The 19,019-nt window shown below is 51.7% G+C and overlaps 3 protein-coding genes across 8 annotated transcripts in view; 2 read left to right on the top strand and 1 right to left on the bottom strand.

Annotated features, from left to right (window-relative positions):
* The window catches only part of WDR48 (WD repeat domain 48), a 44,677-nt gene extending 38,067 nt beyond the window's left edge, over positions 1–6,610 (top strand). Inside the window, exons 17-19 of the mRNA XM_046662760.1 lie at positions 2,268–2,344; positions 3,773–3,965; positions 4,586–6,610. Of these exons, the coding sequence (XP_046518716.1) occupies positions 2,268–2,344; positions 3,773–3,965; positions 4,586–4,681 (366 nt within the window). The 3' untranslated portion in view covers positions 4,682–6,610. The remainder of the gene's footprint in view (positions 1–2,267; positions 2,345–3,772; positions 3,966–4,585) is intronic.
* A 147-nt stretch (positions 6,611–6,757) lies between these two features.
* On the bottom strand, positions 6,758–17,252 carry GORASP1 (golgi reassembly stacking protein 1). 2 transcript variants are annotated; one of them, XM_046662790.1, is made up of 9 exons: positions 17,078–17,252; positions 13,195–13,275; positions 12,413–12,616; positions 11,210–11,296; positions 10,937–11,067; positions 10,491–10,683; positions 9,601–9,751; positions 8,965–9,117; positions 6,758–8,713 (listed from the first exon to the last, which is right to left on the bottom strand). In XM_046662790.1, exons 1-9 carry the CDS (start codon positions 17,138–17,140, stop codon positions 8,460–8,462), a joined length of 1,317 nt encoding a protein of 438 aa, XP_046518746.1. In that variant the 5' UTR covers positions 17,141–17,252; the 3' UTR covers positions 6,758–8,459. The 2 variants fall into 2 exon arrangements, with proteins under 2 accessions (XP_046518746.1, XP_046518755.1); XM_046662799.1 differs by having other exon boundaries at positions 12,413–12,675; positions 17,078–17,109.
* Positions 17,253–17,305: 53 nt separating this feature from the next.
* The window catches only part of TTC21A (tetratricopeptide repeat domain 21A), a 32,955-nt gene continuing 31,241 nt past the window's right edge, over positions 17,306–19,019 (top strand). For all 5 annotated transcript variants that reach the window (XR_006888759.1, XR_006888760.1, XM_046662740.1 and 2 more), the window contains exons 1-2: positions 17,306–17,454; positions 18,749–18,878. Coding sequence is in view for 3 of the 5 variants with exons in the window: in XM_046662740.1 (XP_046518696.1) it covers positions 17,428–17,454; positions 18,749–18,878 (157 nt within the window). In the remaining 2 variants the exon portion in view is untranslated. The remainder of the gene's footprint in view (positions 17,455–18,748; positions 18,879–19,019) is intronic.

The raw sequence follows: 19,019 nt of genomic DNA, 5'->3' as shown, positions 1-19,019 counted from the left end.
TAAAAACTAGGCTGCCAAGTGGAACCCTTTTCTGCTCCCTGCAGTTCCAAAGTTGCAGAAATATTGATAATTGTTTATACATCTGTTTATATCTTTGTTGGGTTTTAATTATAAAAATAATAGATGCTTATTGAAGAAAATAATGAATAAAGTGAAACTCACATCCCTTTCCCAGTCACTCCTCCTCTTCCATTCACCCCCGTCCTTCTCCCCAGAGGTAACAACTACTAATAGTTTAGTGCATAGCCTTCAGTACTTTTTTCTGTGCATACACATCATATATTATTTGCATATATATATGTGCATATATACTTCATTTTATTTTGCACAAAATCTCCTATTATACATACTGTTCTGCAACTCTTTTTTTTCACTTAAAAATATATTTTGGACATCTTTTCATGTCTGTACATATGGATTATTCCTTTTTAATGACTGCATAACATTCCATTGTATAAGTATACCATAATTTATTTAACCAGTCCCCTATTAATGGACATTCAGGTTATTTCCATTGTTTTCTATTACAAACAATGCTGCAGTGAACAACATCCTTTTACATATGTTTGTGGACTTTTTAGGATAAATTCCTAGAAGTAGAATTGCTGGATCAAAGGGTATGCACATTTTAAATTTTGATAGATAGTGCCAAATTGCCTTCCACAAAGGCCGTCCCACTTGACACTCTCACCAACAGTGGATCAGTGCCCATTTCCCCACACCCTCACCAACGCTGGATACTTTAAATCTTTGCTGCAAGATAGGCAGATATTATCTCACTGTTTTAATGTGTGTTTTCTTTTTTTAATTTGTAAGGTTAAGCATCTTTTCATATTGGCCATTTGTATTTCTTCTGTGAATTGTCTGTCTGTATTCTTTATTGATTTTACTATTGGGCTATTTGTCTTATTGATTTGTAGGAGTTCTTCATACTGAATATTAACCTTTTGACTATTATCTGTGCCTCTCAATTGAATTTTTACTTTGTTTATGGTGTCTTTTGCCAGGCAAAAGGTTTTAATTTTTGTATAATCAGATTGATCCTTTATGGCTCTGAGTTTCATAGCTTGCTTAGGTGTTTCCTACTCCAAAGTAGCAAAAATGTTTTGCCGTGTTCTCCTCCAGTACGTTTATGGTAATTATCTATGTCTGGATCTTTAATCTATTAGAATTTATTCTGTTTTGTGTGAAGTAGGATGCTAACTTTCTCCAAATGGATAGCCAGTGTGCCAACACAATTTATTGAATAATCTCCCCTTTTCCTACTAATTTGAAGTGCTATCTTTACCATATACTAAATTTCTATGTACACATGGGTCGGTTTCTAGACTCTTATGTGCTGTTGACCTATTTTGTATATTCCTAAACTATATGAAAAGAGATTTAATCTCTAAACCTTCAGAAAATTTGTTTTCTGTCCCAGATAGACCTCCAAGAACTTAAAGCCAGTGTGACACCTGATGGATATTCTATGGTCTTCTCTAAGTGCAAGCTCCCCATAAACCACTACTTCCTTTGAGTGTGAAATTCACCTGGGAGGCATTGCTGACTTTAGGCCCGTGGCTTATTCCTGAGAGGAGACATCCAGACAGGATATGACATGGAGGCTTGGTGGGGATTAATACCTAGAGAAAAGATGACCAGTTAATTTTATCCTTCATCTAAGTATGTGGTTTACTTCGTGGTAGACATGTAGGTGCTTGGCTGACATTTCCACTCTTGCTTAAAACTTCAGACCTCACTCTCAGGTCAGAGGGAAGGGGAGAGAGAGGAGCTGATTGGCCTCTTCAGTTGATGATATGCCTCAACAGCGTAGAGTGTATAGTTTTGCTCAAACATGAATGTTGTGGGTTTCTCTCAAGACACTTAAATTTTTTGTTTGGGCCTTTAGATATCAGCCCCAATGCTTTAACATGGAATTGAGATTTTGGTTTGTATGGCTTAAAGAATTAAAATAAAGTTTCTTTCCCTGTAGTACCTTGAATTGGTATTTGAGAAGAGCCATGCTGTGGTTTCATATTGCCACTGACATAACGTGTGATTTGTCTTTATGTATCCTTTATTATAAAACAAAATGTTACACTTTCTGATATATATTCTCTTAAGGCTGACTTAGATAACTTGATGGCTTACTATAAATTGCATAGAAAGTCACTTTTAATTGTAAAATAACTGTTAACTTGTAAATCATGTTTTCCTGTTGACTTCACTTTAGCCTGTCAGCTAACAGAAACTATTATATCTTTTTTTTACTTTTACTATTTCAGAAAAATATGCCCAAATTCAACAAAATTCCTTTCTACCTCCAACCTCATGCATCTTCAGGAGCAAAAACCTTAAAAAAGTAAGTAAATGTATTGTCATGTGATGACTTGATCTAATTAATTACCAGAGATATTTTTTATTCCTTATGATTGCTTTTATAGTAAAGAAAGCTAGTACTAGATCTAAGCTAGTTTTATAATATTGAAAGTTTATACAATGTAACCATTTTCCAAGTACCTACTGTGGTAGTCTGCAGATGTTAAAAAAATAAGTGATGTTCATAAATAATCTAAAAATAATAGATTTTGTCTCTTGCCATAATTCATAGTTTAGGACACAATCTGTGTATAATAACTGCTTTTATGGATACTTAGGGAACGAGAGTAGGGGAAAGAAAAGAATTTGTGGCTGGAGCTTTCCAGAAAGGCTTCTTGAAGGACATCAAAGTTCAGGTGGGCATGTAAGGATGGATAGAACTTCAAAAGAGAGATATTCCAGGTCCAGGAAATCATCAGGGATTTAGAAGTGGGAGCGTGCACAAGATACTGAAAATTAGCGAGGACCAATGTAGCTGCAGCATAGGATGGAGGGGTGGCGGGAAGATACTAGGAGGGAAGTCAGAAAGGAAATTTGAAGTTTCATTGATGTATATCCTACCATGTAAAATCAACACTTTAAAACATTTTGTTAGGGAAATTTCTAAACATATACAAAAAAGAGAATAGGAGAATGAACTCCCATTGTCTTAACAAACAGCTTCAGTAATTATCAACACGTGGCTAAAGATTCTGTTTCATCTAAACTTCTACCTGCCCTCCCACCCACCTACCTACACACACACACACACAAGATTATTTTAAAGAAAGTCCTATATCACTTCAACTAGATTTAATGGCTGAAGTTCAAGATGGCTTTCAGAGTTTGAACCTGGGCTCCTTGGTTTGACCATTATTAACTGATGTCAGAGATGCAGGAGAAGTAGGTTTAGGGGTGAGGAAGGTGATGAATCTAGTTCTGGACATGTAGAGTTTGAGGGGCCTGTGGGATATTCTGCTGCAGATACCCAGCTGGCTGTCAGGTTTGTGGGCCTGGAGTTCAGGCAGGAGGTTGAGACTTGAGGTCTTGGCTGCAGGCAGGAAAGCCCTGCGACAGATGAGCACCAAGATCATCGGAGCCTGGTAAGTACTGGGGCTGCCTTCCCTTCCAGGAGCCCATGCTCTGGGAAAGTCTTTAAGGGAATAAAACCCAGAAGGCTATTCTTTATGTATATGTAAGTTTTAAGAACATGTATTTAATCTCACTTAGCTGCACATAATCTGGGTCTTAGGAGGACACTAGAGAAAATCTGTTGGCAGTTCTAAAAATGGATTAAGGCAATGACTAAAAGCATTTATTGGTTTATGTTTCTGTGGTATGTTTTATCTTTATCAAATGTAAACACCAAAGAATTTGGAACAGATAATATCCAGTGATTCCTGATGTCACAATCTGCCCTTGCTTTTTATAGAGATAGACTCTCTGCTAGTGACATGCTCCAAGTCCGGAAAGTAATGGAACATGTTTATGAGAAAATCATCAACTTGGATAATGAGTCTCAAACCACTAGCTCTTCTAATAATGAAAAACCAGGAGAACAGGAAAAAGAAGAGGATATTGCTGTTTTGGCAGAGGAGAAAATCGAACTTTTGTGCCAGGACCAGGTAAGTGGACTTGAGAACCACAGCCTCATTTTTTCCAGTGCTGGTGCTAAGATAGGGTTACATAACATGGTGTTATTATGATTCTCAAGTCTGTTGCCTTTGGGGGGCTTCAGCTTTTAGAAGGACTCCAAGGAGCGCTGGGTTTCTCCCACCTATCTGTGAGGCCCCTTCTGGAGGGGCTCTTCAGCCCATCCCAAAGCTTCCATTTACCCCTGCGGAGGTTTTCAGGAAAGGAGCACGTAGATTTAAATACACACACAAACAAATGTGGATGTGCTGGCAGCTTTTTTTCTGAGAAGAAAAAGACACATGATCATCTTAATTTGCAGAGGAGCATCTCCCATGTTAGTTTAAGCTTTGAGGTGGAGTTGGGTGGAGCTGTTTCAAATAAAGATGCACTCATGACATTTCTTCAGAGGAATGGCTGAAGATGGTGTTTCTGGCCTAGCCACACAGGCTGCACACCTCACTGTGCCCTGGCAGCTATGTCAGCAACAGCAGGCCACCAGGTGTGGGCAAGGAGAGGATAAGCTGGACCACCTGATGAGAGTCCCTGAGTTAACAAGAAAGGTCTTAAATATTAGAGGCTTTGACATTTTGTATTATTTTTTGCTATTCAGGTTTTGGATCCAAATATGGACCTTCGAACAGTGAAACACTTCATATGGAAGAGCGGTGGTGACCTCACCCTCCATTACCGTCAGAAGTCCACGTGAAGGTTGGGCAAATGCTCCTGGCTATTCATTTACTGACCTTCCTCTATGGCCCCACGAGTAGTCCTAGGAAGCCCACTGAGCCCCAACGGGAGCAAGACTTCTAACGGCCAATTTGGTGTGGACCGAGATTCTCTTTCAATTGAAGTGACTAATTGAGATGTAATATAGAAACCAGTCTCCATGTGTAGAGTAAGCTGTCCCCAGGGAGGCAGGATGTGAGAGCAGAAAAGCCCCCGAGCAGACTGTGTCTTGTGAGATGTACAGAGAACTGACGACAGGCCAGTGCAGACTTTGCTTCCTCCTTTTGTTTCAAAGGACCTTATCTTTGTCTGTTAGCACTTGTTAGAGACACATTGGTAGGGCCACATCTGTCACTGTGTTTCAACTTCAAACCCACTCTCTATAGCTTTTCTAAGAGAGTACATTCCATTCATGCAGTACCTATGAAGGCTTTTTCCAAGTTTGTCATTAAAAACAAACAAACTGTTTTCACCATTTAAGACAGTTATTTTTAATAGGAATTTGCTGTTGCACAATTTGAGAGCCAGCCCATTTCATAATAAATGATTATTGTTGGGCTTGTTTTTAATATTGCATCTCAGATGTGTTCTTTTAGGAAGATCTTCTGAAATTGATCCAGGTGCTGGATCATAGCACTTGGACGCCAGACTAGAATACGCCCAGCCGGTGCCCAGTGATGCCGCCCCCCCTCAGTGTCCCTGCCTGTGTAGCAGTCACAGGGAGGTGCAGCTGTTTCAGTCCCTCCTCCGCTGTGTCCAGTTTTATTTACAAGCAAAGCCAGATGACACCACAGGTTCTTACTCTGAGTGAGCAGCATGACACTGTCAAAACTTAAGTCCATGATGAAATTTTAACATCATTTCAATGCTACCTAAAATTTATGGTGTCAAAAGTGAAAGGACATTATAGTGAGTTAATTTGACATTCATATCCTAGAAGTATACATATTTGTTTTTCCAGAGTTTTATATAAGCAGGTTTTTGTTGTACTTGTATCCAGATTTCTTTTCACTATTCTTTCTAAAACTCTAAAGCTTTCATAGAATCATTTGGATCTTGTACAGAATATAACTTATTGGGGATAAACACTTCAACTTTTGGCAGAAAAAAATACTTTGGATTCTCCCCAGGGTCATTTGTATTCAGAATTAGATCAATGGTCCACCCCCATAAAACTATACAAGACAAGCCTCCTGTATGAAGCCAGAAGCACAAGTGCCTTCACAGGGCAGTTCATTCCAGTCCACTTCCCTCCCCAGCTTGTGTGTGGCCTGGCCCCGCAACAGCATGGACTGGGGAGGGGGTGGGAATGGTTTTCCTTTTCTACATCTTCACAGGTTCAGCTGGAGGCAGCTGATGGACCTGGGCCCAGCCCTTCCTATTTGCGATACTCTGATCCGCACAACTGTAGAGACAGGGCTCCCCCCTTGCTGGTCGGCCTCCTCTGGAAAGTGGACAGGTCCTTGCCTCCAGCTCTTTGACGAAGTGAGCAAAGACATGCCACGTTTCCACTGAGTCTTTCTCCCTTAAGCAGAGAGCACCTGGCTGCTTTTTTTAAAAACCCTTTCTATCTGTTGGATACAACAGTGCACTTTTGGTGCACATTTTTTAGCAATAGTCGTGAATTAATGGCAAAAAAAAAAAAAGAACTCATTTACCAGCCCTCAGTTGTTTGCATGAGGGGCCCTTGGGCCGAAGGAAGGGGTTTGCTGGGCCACTGCCCTGTGCACTGAGCCTCGAGGGGCGGCTGTGCTCCCTTCCTGTCATAGATCTGACCCCCAGCATGGTTGTACTTTTTTTCTTCCAGTCAAACCAGTAATAGTTTCCAGAAAATTTGACAGTCTGCAATGCCAAAAGGGTAAAAATCTGTATTTCACAGTTGTATAGAATAAAGGCTTTAGTTAAAATATTTCTTAGTACACATTTATTTTTTTCACTTGTCATTTTCCTTCATAGCAAATTACAGCGAAACTAAGAAACTTCTGGTTTCATGTTTATCCTGGAAATAATTAGCATTGATACTCCTTTTGTCCCCCAATTTAGGGAGGGGAAAGTGTGAAAATGAGGGAGGGAAGAACCAGAACCGTGGCTAAGGGTGCCTTCGGGTCAGATGGCCAGGTTGCAGTTAAGGGAAGCTGGCCTCAGAACAGCCCCGTGGCGATGCTCTCCCACTTCTTGGATTCCTGCAAGCACTTTGGGCTCCCAGACAGTCCAGGAACCAGCTCCAGCACTGGCTTTGGACACAGTGCCTCCTTGTTCTGCAGGCTTATCAGCTATTCCAGTAGGCTTGACAAGGGCTTGTTTTAAATGCAGTCACAGTGCTAGAAAAATTAAGTGTTTACTAATTTGGGGCCTTCCCTCCATGTACTTGGTTTGTGCCCCCGTCTCCCCCTGCCCCGAGCTGACAGTCCTTGTCCTGTGGGCCAGCAGACCTCTGTGAATTCCTTTTAAGTGCAGACATTATGAATCAATCTGTAAAGGTAGGACTTTGAACTGGGAAGAAGCTAGAAGACAAGGCCAGGGGCAGCTTTCATGGTAATCAGCAATGAGTGTGGGAAGGTGCGGGACTCCAACCAAGTCAGAAGAGGACTTCAGGTGATGAGGGGCCGCCCCTGGATGGAGCCCTCCCCTTTCTGCAGGAACTGCACAAAGCAGAAGACCCGCCGCCTCCCAAGGCACCTGGGGGTGAGGGGAACAGACTCCTCATCCCCCTTGGAGTTGGGGCTGTGTGTAAAGAGATCCCATCAGGGGACCAACTTTGAGAGTCTGCTTAGGATGGTGAACTTAAATTTGTAACTTGTATTCACCATTCGGTCTGGCAGGATGCCTTGTATATTTAGAAGATACAGTTCTATAAGTTTTGGAGCTGACAGGAGTCACTACTGGGGATACTAGGTCTGTGGGGTGTGGACCCTGAGGAAGAAGAAACCTTGTGGTCCAAGCACAAGTGAGTCTCTGCTGAAGAGCCTAGAATTTTCAGCCCCCACCTGCCTGCCCCAGGAGAGGTGGTCAAGTTCGCTGCCTCTCTTCTCCAACGGTGACTGGCATACGTTGGCCAGCCTGAGCCAACTGTGCAGTGTGACATAGGGATGAGGGTACGTATGGAAGAGACTATTATTGGGGCTTCAGGGGTCCCCAGGGCCTTCCAGTACAGACAGGGCTGCCTGAGCTGTGTAGCAAAAATGAAGGCAAGCCCTACAAGGCAGTCAGGCAAATGCTCTACACCAGCCCCTTCCTCCCTCACCCCATCTTCACAGCTGATGGTGTCTGGACCCTGCAGCCTCCTGGGCAGCCACAGCGACCAAAGCAAGAGTAAGCACTGGACTCAGGGGTGCATGGCCAAAAGATGCCCTTCCCCAAGGCCCACAGCCTCCTTGTACTACCCACTGAGGCTTCCTGCCCCAGCCAAGCAGCAGAGAATCCTTTCCTATCCCAGCTCCTGTAAAACTTACTTAACCAGGGGTGCTGCTCCCAGCCCTTTACCACCCCAAACAGTGCCCAGTTCCCTAAAGCCAGGACCATCAGGCAGGATTCATGCAGGGAGGTCATCTCTTGGAGACTAGGATCGGGGGGGTCTGAGTGGACACAAAAGCTCCCTGCCAGAAGTCCCTGCACATCACCCAGAGCCACAGCCTAGGAGGCTGAATACAGTGGGCTATGATCAGGCAAGGGGCTGGGATGCACAGTGTGGCCTGAGCTGCCTCCCCACATCTGGGCCTCGTGAAATGCCATCAGGGGCCTTGTCACAGTCCAGGGCATTATTCTGGGGTAGAAAGCTGGCCCTCACTGGCTGCCCCCTCGGCCTCCACCTCGGAATCTGGGTGCTCTGTGCTTGCTGGCTCCTCCTCAGCCTGAGCTTCGAGCAGCTCGGCAGACAGCCCATCTTCCGGTGAGGATGCACAGGTGAGGCTGTCGGGAAGGGTCAGCTGAGGCAGGTGGTCTGGCTGGGCCTGAGCACCTGGACTGTCCGGGAAGGAGACCTCAAACTCTGACCCAGACCATGTGGCCTCACCTGAAACAGAGAGGGTGGGGCTGAGGAAGACTGCAGAACCTGGGGCCAGTGTGGCCTGGAGCAGTAACCCCATTGACCCCCAACTCCCACCCCAGGCATTGTTGTGCGGATAGGAGATCCAGTGTACAAATGCATTGATGTGGTTGTATACCACCCAAAGACTAGCCTCTCACCTGGCCAAGAAGCTCAGGGAAACCTTCCCCACAGCCCAGGGTCCTTCCCAGAGGCTTCAGAAGGTGCCGGCTACTCACCTCCACGCTCATGAGAACCACTGCTGGAGCAGACATCCTCTGTTCCTGAGGCTGAGACAGCTGTGGAGGTCAGCTCTGTGGATGAGGGCAGGCTGGGCCAGACACTGGCATTGCTGCTGTCCAAGAGAGAGATGCCCGACACGTCCAGGAAGCCTAGGGGAAGGAGCGCAGTTCTTTGCCAGCACAAAATCCTGAATGCTGGAAGGCCAGTACCCTGGGCTCATTTCTGCCCAGTTCCTGGGGCATCTGGCCCAGTCGGAGACTGTAATCTCCTCAGCCCATGGTGATGCCCCCACCCAACCACAGAAAGGCTCCCCACTGCCCGATTCCGAGGAAAGAAGGGGTCTGGGATTGGGCCTCATGAGAGTAGCTCAGCAGCAGAGGGCCCAGACCCTGCTCTGTCCCCAATGTGCTGTGTGACCTTGAGGAGGCCACCTTTCTTCTCTCAATTGCAGTCTCCCATCTGTACACTGGATCAGATCATCTGTAACCATCTCAGCGTATGTGAGACAGGAGGGGTCAGCGGGTCTGAGGAAGGTTTCGGCACTATGGCCAAAGTCCAGCCCTGTGCCCGGGACCCACTTGAGCACCAGAAGTTGCACATTCCTCAGCCTGCTCTCCAGGCCAGCTCAGTACCTGGGTCCATGACTCGCTGCACTGGAGGTGGAGGCTGAAGAGGAATCTCCAAGGAACGTGGAAGATCGCCAAGGTCTGGAGCACCATGGCTGAGAAGCCCGAGCTCAGGAAGCCGTCTCTCCATGGAGGAGTCAGGTGCCTGCAGCAGGGCCTAGGGGAGCCAGGAAAGAAGAGGGAACAGTATAGTCCAACCTAACCCCGAGTCCATGCTTGCCCCGGGAGGGAGCACTGCTCTGCCTGAAGGAGCGAACAGCCTTGGTGATCTGACCCTTCCTCTGAAGGGGATGTGAAGTCAGGCCACAGGGGCCTGGCTGGCTTCCTCTGTGGTGCCCACATGGAGAGGCAGCACACTTCCCACTCTGCTGAGGAGCCCTAGGCATCCACCTGGCTGGTTCCCATCAATGACCCACAAGAAGAGAGGGCCTTCCTTGAATTCTGGCATGCCTGGAGAGCAATCCTTGAGTGCCCCCTGGTGCAGATCCCAGGTGCCAGCCCAGGGCCCAAAAGCACTCAAGGGACCTGCCCAACCACCATGAAGGCAGGGCCAATGCTCCCCTGTAGAGTTGGCCAGAGAACCAGCCCTGGCCCAACTTTACCACACACTCATTGAGGCACAGAACAAGTTTCTCACTCATGAAATGAAAATGACAACTACTGGCTCGCCACTACCCTCACCTCCAGACCCAAGTGGCAGGAGAACCAAAGTGGGTTTCACTGTCCCAGGACGGGCCCACCTGTTCCCACTGAGTCCCAGAGGCAGATGGGCCTCCCAAGGCTCCACAGACAGCCCTGGTGAGGGTAGCCTCCAGAGTCCTCTCTTCCCAGCTAAGAGGCCCTGCTGCCACATGAAGCTCCCCTCTTCCACCCGCCGGCAAGTGCTCCCCACGTACCTCCATGTAGTCACTCTGCCTGGAGCCCATGTCTGGGCTGGGAGGGGCTGGAGTGTCCTGGGGGGTGGGTCCAGGTGGCGGGGCACCAGGTGGTGGGGTAGCAGGTGGTGGGGCACCAGGCGGCTTCTTGTGGTGGCTGGGGGGCTGGGTTGGGATCCGGTGCAGATACCCATAGCCAATGCCACACCCCAGACTGCCAAAGGCCAGAAACATTCAATCCAGGGGTTGTCCCACAGCCCTTCCTATCTTTGCCACCCCCACCCACTATTGGCAGTGAGGGTGCTGAAAGGGTGCCCCCTGGACCAATGGTCAGCGTCAGGATCCCTGGGCCCAGGGCCCAGCCCTCCACCCCCACCATGGGACTCTGGAGGTCCATGCCCACTGGCCAGGCCCACCCAGGGCCCCACTAGAGCCCCACCCTGCAACCCTCCGACCCCAGGAAGTACCTGCCCTCTCCACCCCAGGCTGCATTGGGAGTAACAGTCACCTCCCTGCAGGAGTCAGACTCAGAGTTATAAACCATCAGCTTCAAGGGCTTCCCCTCATGGGACTCGATGAGCGTAAAGAAGTCCTCGGACTACGACAAACACACAGCACCTGAGCCCTGCTCCCAGCACTGGAGCTGGAAACCTCAACAAAACGAGACACTTATGGACAGCACCCATCTCTCCGCCCCCCATCCAGGGGACCAAGGGAGGCACAAGCCAAGGCTTCCTCACCTCCTGGAGGATCTGGTCTGAGCCAACCACATAGTCTGTGTAGGGGCGCAGGCCGGCAAGGAAGGCAGGCGAAGAGGGTTCCACGTCCTGAGGAAAGAATCACGAACCATCGGCCTTGCTGCAGCAGAGGGAGAGGGGCGGGGAGCTGCTTCTCCAGGTAGGGAGTAGGACACTTGGCCTCTGTCCCCAGGCCAGGGCCTCAAGCCCTTCTCCCACCCCACCCCCTACTTCCCTCCCTCCCCCAGGTCCACAGCCCGCCCAGCAGAGGGCAGCACTGTAGCATGGCTCACAGCACTGAGCTCTGGACTCCCACCTGGTTCAACTCCTGGCTCCACCAACTGCTAGCTGGGTGACTGTGGACAAATACTTAACTCCTCAGCCTCAGTTTTCCCACAATTAAAAATAGGATGTGTAGTACTTACTCATAGGGTTGCTGAGATGATTAAAAAAATCTATATGTAAAGAATGAAAACCTCCCTGCGGAATGCAAAGGGATCTGTATGATCACCCCCATGGCACTCATGGATACACTGAGGCAGGCGGCGAAGGCTCCCCCAAGAGGAGAGCCACAGAGGATGCTAGAGACCAAAACAGCCGATTTCTAGCTCAGGGCCCCCACCTTCCACCACGTCGAAGGACCAAGTATTCGAGAACTTGGGCACCGTCGAATGTACATGTCACATGTGCACGTGTCTGTGAACAGACACACACAGCAATGTCTGTGATAACTCAGTCACTGAGATTCATTAAGGTTCAGACCCAAGGCACCAGCCCAGTGCTAAGGGTGTTCTCGAGGGGCCTGCCAGAAAAAAGCACGATAAAGACCTGGTATACTAGAGACGATACAAAAACCTGCTACCTATAAAGACGGACAACAGCAGCCGCATGCTGGCTGTACCTCCACCCTGCCAGTAGATGGGATCCCACCTTTCACAAGAAACCACGGTACAGAGACTAAGAAAGTGCCCCAAGTCACGTGGCTCACAAGAAGCAGGGTGCACCATTCAGGTAATGACGAGCTGCCCTCTCTGGGAAACGAGTGAGTGATACCTGTCCTCAGGGAGTCCTCTAATAGACCCGTGGCTGTCGGCCTCTCGCAGTTGCCCCTGACACCCCACCACTATCCCCCAGCTACCCATCCCCATCCTCACCGCAGACGTGGCCCATTGCACCCACCCACATATGTGCCCTGCCAGCACTCACCAGGACGTGCCACACGTGCTCGCTGGCCCTGCGGAAGCTGCAGAAGCGCACACTGGCGCCCAGCAGGCCCTGGCCGCCCCACATGTTGCTGGGCACCACCTCCACCTCGCGCACCTTCATGGTCTTCATGCTGAACACCTCCAGCTTCACGGGCTTCTCCACATTGGCCTTCAGCAGGGCCTTCAGCGTGTCATTCTCCTTGTTCTGCGGGGGCAGCGGGGCTCACTCCACACCCGGGCTGGGCCCCTCAGACAAGTCTGGGTCTGAGATGGGGCAAGGGCCTTGGTGGCGAGCTGCCCCAGCAGGGCCTGGTGCAGGGATGGGCCGGGGCAGTGGCTGGGCCCAGGTTCACAGGCCAGGCCTGGGCCTGCAGCCACCGAGAGCCCCACCGCCCCTGAGCACTGCTAAACCTTCCTCCCTCAGCTCCCCAGAAAATACAACAAAGTAAGCAAAGAGCCTCCTGGGTCCAGAGCACTGCAGGGCTGCCCCACTCTGAAGTGCCCCTTGGCCAGAGCTCTCACACCTCTCATGTCCCAAGAGGCAGGCCCCTCAGGCCTTGTGGCCAGCTCCAAGAGTCCATTTGCCTCCAGTCCACCCCAGAGGGCTCAGGAGCTGAGCTCTGGGCAGGGCCCCAATCAGACTGAGTATAGCCCTAGAAGAAGGGGAGACAGGGCTGGGCCCCCCTCCAGAAGAAAACGGAGGCAGGAGCAGGGCTGGGACCTCCTATGGGACAGGAGACACATACACACAAGCAAAGCAGAGGTAGGATGGGGGAGCCTTACCAGTCGCGAGTGCCCAATGGTGATGATGAAGTCAAAGTAGGGCTCCAGGCCCGCCTGCTGGGCCGGGGAGTTCTCCTGCACCTGCAGAGGCCACAGTCACTGCGCCAACCCCATGACTCTCCCAGAAGCCCCCGGCCCTCAATTTCAGAAACCATCACCAGTCCCATGTCTCAGTGAGGACACATACACTGGCATGAACTGTCCTGGGCAGGTCACAAATGGCCATTGTCAAGATTCACTCCATCTTCTGCTACCTTCCTGAGCACAAACTTTCCTCTTTAGGAAAGTGACTCTTTCCTGATCATGATCCCTTGAGCGTGCTTCCAGAGATGCCTCATAAGAGAGCCCGGGGCAGCCCTGAGGGCTACCAGTAGGCCATACGGAGACAGGGTGGCACAGGCCTGCGGGGATGCTGCCCCCAGAGGGCTGGGCTGGGGCCACTGGAAAGCCAGAAGGGTTTACCAGAAAGGTTTCGATGTGGACAGGAAGGGAGGTCCCCAGGAGAGATGGAAGCAGGGTGGTGCCCAGAAAGACAGAGTGGGGAAGGCGGCCTGTAGCCAGATCCCAGAGGGCCTCCGACCCTGTGGTGACAGATCCAAGCTCAGGCCAGCAGGCAGTGGGAGCTGCTGAGGAGTGGTGGCTGAGGAGAGCAGACCCCAGGGACAGGAATGAGCTCAAGCCAGGGAGCCTGTGAGCAGTGCCCAATCCTGCCTCAGCATCTAGCCTCCACTCCCATGCAGGACGTCTCCTCTGGTAGCCATTCCCAGCCCTGTCCTGCCCTGAGCTCCCAGCTCACTGCCATCTCCAAAAGCACAACAGCAGGCTGCCAGCGGTGGCAGAAATCCATCTCACAGGCCCCATTTACAGAGCCTTGCCCAGACAAGGCTGCCTTTATCCTCAGATCCACAACCCTGACACTGGGCCCCACACCCTCAGGCCTTTGGTGTGAGCCCTTGATGCCCTGCTGATCAGGCCCCAGCCCAGGGGGCACAGGGCTCACGTGGCCTCAGGTTCTGGATGCCTCCCACAAGAAGGCCCTGTGGTTTCTCCCACCCACCAGCCCCTCCAGTCTTGGATTTCTCAAGCTGAAAGAGAGCTCACCACTGAGCCTTTGCATCAAGGCCAATTTGCCCCTGCAATTAGGATTCCCTTCTGGCAGTGTCACCAACTGAGCCCCTGTTGCAACCGGCAGAAGCTGCCATGGCTTCCAATGAGAGTGAGCCCAGAAACCAAGTCCAGCCCTAGGTGGCCTGGCCCAGAGGGCTGGAGGCCCTGCTACAGGGGAGCTCTGAGCCCGCCCCCTGTCCCTTCAGGGGAAACCTGGGACGAGGTGGCTTTTGAAAATCATAGGCCAGTTAATCAGGGAGAGCTTGTGAGAGGTGCTCCTCCCTGCTCAGGGCCACTTCCAAGCCACTCCACCTCTCTTGGGTGAGGCCCCACCTCCTGGAGCTGGTGCCACCCAGCTGCCTGCCCACTCCCCTCAACATTGTCTGTCAGCTGCCCTCCATCATAAACGAGGTCCAGAGGCTCAGGCCCCCAACAGCCAGGCCTGGCCCTCTCCCAACCCACTCAGCGCCTCTAGCCACCCTCTCCTGTGCCTTGCCCTCTGTCTGGCTGTCCTCCACTGCCCTTGTCCTGGGCCTCGTCATTGCCCACTATGGCTCCGCAGTGGAAATAACCCTCGCTGCTGCCCACCACACCCCTACTTCCACGACAAGCACCGCCCTCTGTCCGCCTCTCCTTGGGGCTCCCATCACACCCGACCAACAGCTCCACAATGCACGCTGCTTTCCCAACACTCCCGCTACATTCCCCATTGGGGACCTAATGCAATTAACAGCGACAGTGGTTTATACTTCCTGAGGGTTGGCTGAGTGCCTGGGGACTGCACCATCTGATTTACCTGTCATTTAATGCTTTTACTAAGCCCAATTTACAGAGGAGGGAAAAATACTCAGTTACTCAGTAATCCGATCCAAGGAAATCCAACCCAGAGCCTGCTCCTAACCACTGCCCTGTGACAGCCATTTCCTGGGGATCCCTCCCCCCCACCCATGGAAGCTTGCTGAGGGCAGGAACTTCTCCAGTGTGCCTGGCACACAGTGGGAACACCAATATTTATAGAAGGCAGTACACTTGTTCTTCAGTTTTTAAAAAGCTAAGTAGGTAATGTCACCCTTCCACCTAAAACCTCCTGATGGCTCCACATCTTGGAATGAAATCCTAAGTCCTCAGGACAACATGCAAGGTCCCACACTCATCTGTTACCACTCTCCTCCTTCCACTGACCGCCCCATCCAAGCACACCAGCCGCCCCCGCTTGCTTCTCCTCAAGCACAAGGATCACAACCCCGCCTCAAGGCCGCCCTCTGCCCGGGACGCTCTTCCCCCAAACATCTACACTGTCCACTCCTTCCTTCCTTCCAAGGTGTCTGTTCCTTAATCACAGGCCTTTCCTGACCTCTCTATCCAAAATAGCACCCACTCCTCACTCTGCATCCCCTTACCCTGCTTTACTTTTCTCGCTAGCAATGATCACCATCTACCAAATATTTCTCTTTCTTGCCTGTCTCCCTTCTCTCCCTGTCTGCCACAGAGTATGTGCTCAAAAATACCTGTTTTTGTGAATGAAGACCTACCGACCCTTGATCTCTCCACTCTGTCCAACAGGCCCTTCCTATCTTTACTCCCACCCACCCTCCCCTCCCTCTTGCCAATATCCTCAATTCCTTTGCCTTCCACCAAACCTGTCGGAAGACTCTCTTGGCTGGATGCATTCCACTGTCCACCTTTTCTGTCTGATACCTCACCATGATGTCCACTAGAGAAAGCACATCGCTAGGCACAAATCCTGTCAACTCTGGGTCCTGAAGCCAACCTGGCTTTCCTTTCAGGAAACCCCTTCCTTAGCCCTCCCCCCTGGTAGTTGATAACAGAGCCTGCCATCACAACACAGAAACCCACACCCATCTCTGCAGCCATCCACTGTGCACCAGGGAAAAGAGGGTCCCTCCCTGCTGCACTCCGGGGGTCAAAGACCCTCCTGCCTCTCACCTCCGTTACAGCCCCTCCTTCTCTGCAGAACAAATCTCGACCCCAAATCTCCACCAGGCTACGGGCCCCTCTCCTCAGACCCTAGGAACCCCACTCCGTCTTCACTTCCCCCAGGGCTGCTTGTCGGGGCCTCCCTGTAGCAACACCGAGAGGACATTCTCAGCCCGTCCTTACTGCTCCTATCGGTAAGGCTTCGCCCTGGGTACCTCCCCCTGCTGCAAACATTCTCCCCGTGCCTTCTGCAGCATTCTCCTGGCTCTCCCGCTCCCCACTTTCCCTGGGTGGTTGGCACTGGTCCTCGACCCCCGGAAGCTCCTCCGAAACCACGAGAGGTGGGACGCGCGCCAGCCGGCTCCCCCGCAGCTGGCGCCCACTTGGTTACCCCGACCCCCTAAATCCAAGGTGGGGGGCCGCGGGGTCTCGGCGTTGCCGGCTCTCTCCCCGGGCCCAGCACGGAGCGTGGCACCCAGCAAACGATCATAAATGTGACCTAAGCACACAAATGCGTCCCGACTGGACCTGGTGCAAGCTTCACCAGGGAAAAGTGCCATTCCGGGACGACTTGGCCCAACCCGACCAGGAAACGCTCCCGCTTCCTGCAGAGCTGGCACTTGGGGCGGGCGCCGGGCCGACCGCGGCCGCAGACGGCGGGGGTCCACGGGTGCCGCAGGGCTGCCTCCCGCAGGCGGCGCCCACTGGGCAGGGGGCACCCCCTCCCCCGGGTAGCTGCACTACGGCCGGGACCCCGCCGCTGCCGCCCTCCGGCTGGCGATCAGGCGTCCCGGTGCGGGCGCCCCGCCAAAGTCACCGGCGCCGCGGAGCGACTCACCCCGTGAAGGTGGAAACCCTCGGCGCCGCCCGCGGGCTGCTCGGTGCTGGCGCCCAGGCCCATGGCAGCGGCCCGCCTCCGGCGCCCGTGTCCGGTACCCAGCTGGCCGACCCGGCGCCACCGGCGGGGACTCGCCCTCTCGGCGCTTGATTACCAGCGCCTTGTCACGTGGCCACCCGGCTGCTCCCGCCCCTCACTCTGACGCCCTTAGCAACCGGCGGGCTGCTCCGTTGCCAAGGACGCGCGCGCCTCCGCCTTCCGGCCGCGAGAGGCGTGCCCAGGACCGTGAAGGGGAATCCGGCTTCGCGCCGCGCCACTAGACCCGGACTCGGAGCCGCGGGCGCCCGGAGATGAGCGGCGATGACTCCTGCCTTATGGTGCGTGGTCCGGGCGCTGCCCGGCCGCTCCCTGCTGGACTCTCCGCCCCTGGCCCGGTGACCCCCACGCCCTGCTGCTCTCCTGTCACCTCTCTGACCGCTCTTGCTGTACCCTTTACCCGCCTTCCGCTGTTCCTGGTCTTTGCAGGCAGTCCTGGCCCCTTCTCGCCTCACTCTCCCTAGCGAGTGCATCCTTTCTGATGCTCTCTGTGACCCTTAGCCCCAAATCAGCATCACCCCCCAGTCCTGTCCTCGAGCTCCTCCAAACCAATGCATCCAAAACCCCTCTCCGTCATCTTGCCGTCATCTCCCCCTCCCTTGCTTGTGACTGTTCTGTGTCCCCCACCTCAGTAGATGGTACACCGTTTGATCCCCAGCCTTAACTCTTCCCCATGCCTGTCTCCTGATCCTATCAGCAAGAAATGTCAGCTCCTAAATGTCTCCTGAGATCACCTACTCCTTTTTATCGCCTAGCCCAGGGATCACCACCGTCTCTCCCCTGGGCATCTGACAGTCTCCCTCCCCATTGGTTTCTCTGCTTCAACGCTCTTCACCATCAGTGCCCCCTGCTGCCACTGCCACTACCACCACCACCACCACAACACACACACAGACACACAGCAGCCAGAGCGGTTTTTACAAAAACACATCTGAACACATCCCTCCCCCTGCTTAAAACCATTCCAACTGCTTCCTATTACTCTCAGGATGGTATCTGTGCCCTTTCACATGGCCCACAAGGCCAATCCAACCACAACTATCCCCAACCCCAGCACCCACAAACCTTAGGGGAAGTGAGACTCTGCTTCGAAATCTCAGCGTCTGTTATGCATGACCTCTGTCAAGCCACAGTATCCATGGGCTTCAGCTTCCTTTACTGTGAAGGATGTAGACAGGATAATGCATAAGATAATGGATGTAAAGCCCTTGATACAATTCCTAACAGGTGGTTAGGCCACAGTATCTTGTAGCTCTAATTATTGGTGTAATTATAATTATTATTAGTTCTTGCTCTTTCCTCTTATTCCCTTCCTAAGACAAAGCTTGAGTTGGAGTCTCCACCGCATTTGAACCAGAATCTGTGGATGATCCCAGAACAAACACCTCCAAACTCCCTCCTGGGGAAACTGCATGGAGCTGCTTCTGGGGCTGGTGAAGGGCAGGATGAGGCCTGAACGTTCTCTTTCCCTTCCCTTTGCAGCACTGAGGAAGAGCGGGGAATAGGGAGGGAGCAGGTCAGAACAGAGACACAGAAGGGGCTGGGGCTATTGCAACTATGTCTTCCTCGCCACAGGCTGGGATCATTTACTACAGCCAGGAAAAGTACTTCCGCCACCTGCAGCAGGCTGCGGCTGTGGGCTTGGAGAAATTCAGCAATGACCCCGTGCTGCAGTTCTTTAAAGCCTATGGAGTCCTCAGGGAAGGTAAGGACTCATCAGTGTTGGCCTCCTGACCCCGGGCACCACCCCAGCACTGACACTCTGGCGCCACGTGGATGCCTACTTATTCCGCAGCCATGTTCCCATGGAAACAGTCTTACACTCAGTGCCTAGCTTCCCAGGTTA

This window comes from Equus quagga, chromosome 1 (assembly GCF_021613505.1).
Source record: "Equus quagga isolate Etosha38 chromosome 1, UCLA_HA_Equagga_1.0, whole genome shotgun sequence".
NCBI lineage: Eukaryota > Metazoa > Chordata > Mammalia > Perissodactyla > Equidae > Equus > Equus quagga.
Note: the sequence above shows the minus strand (reverse complement) of the source record. Positions and strands in the feature narration are given on the sequence as shown.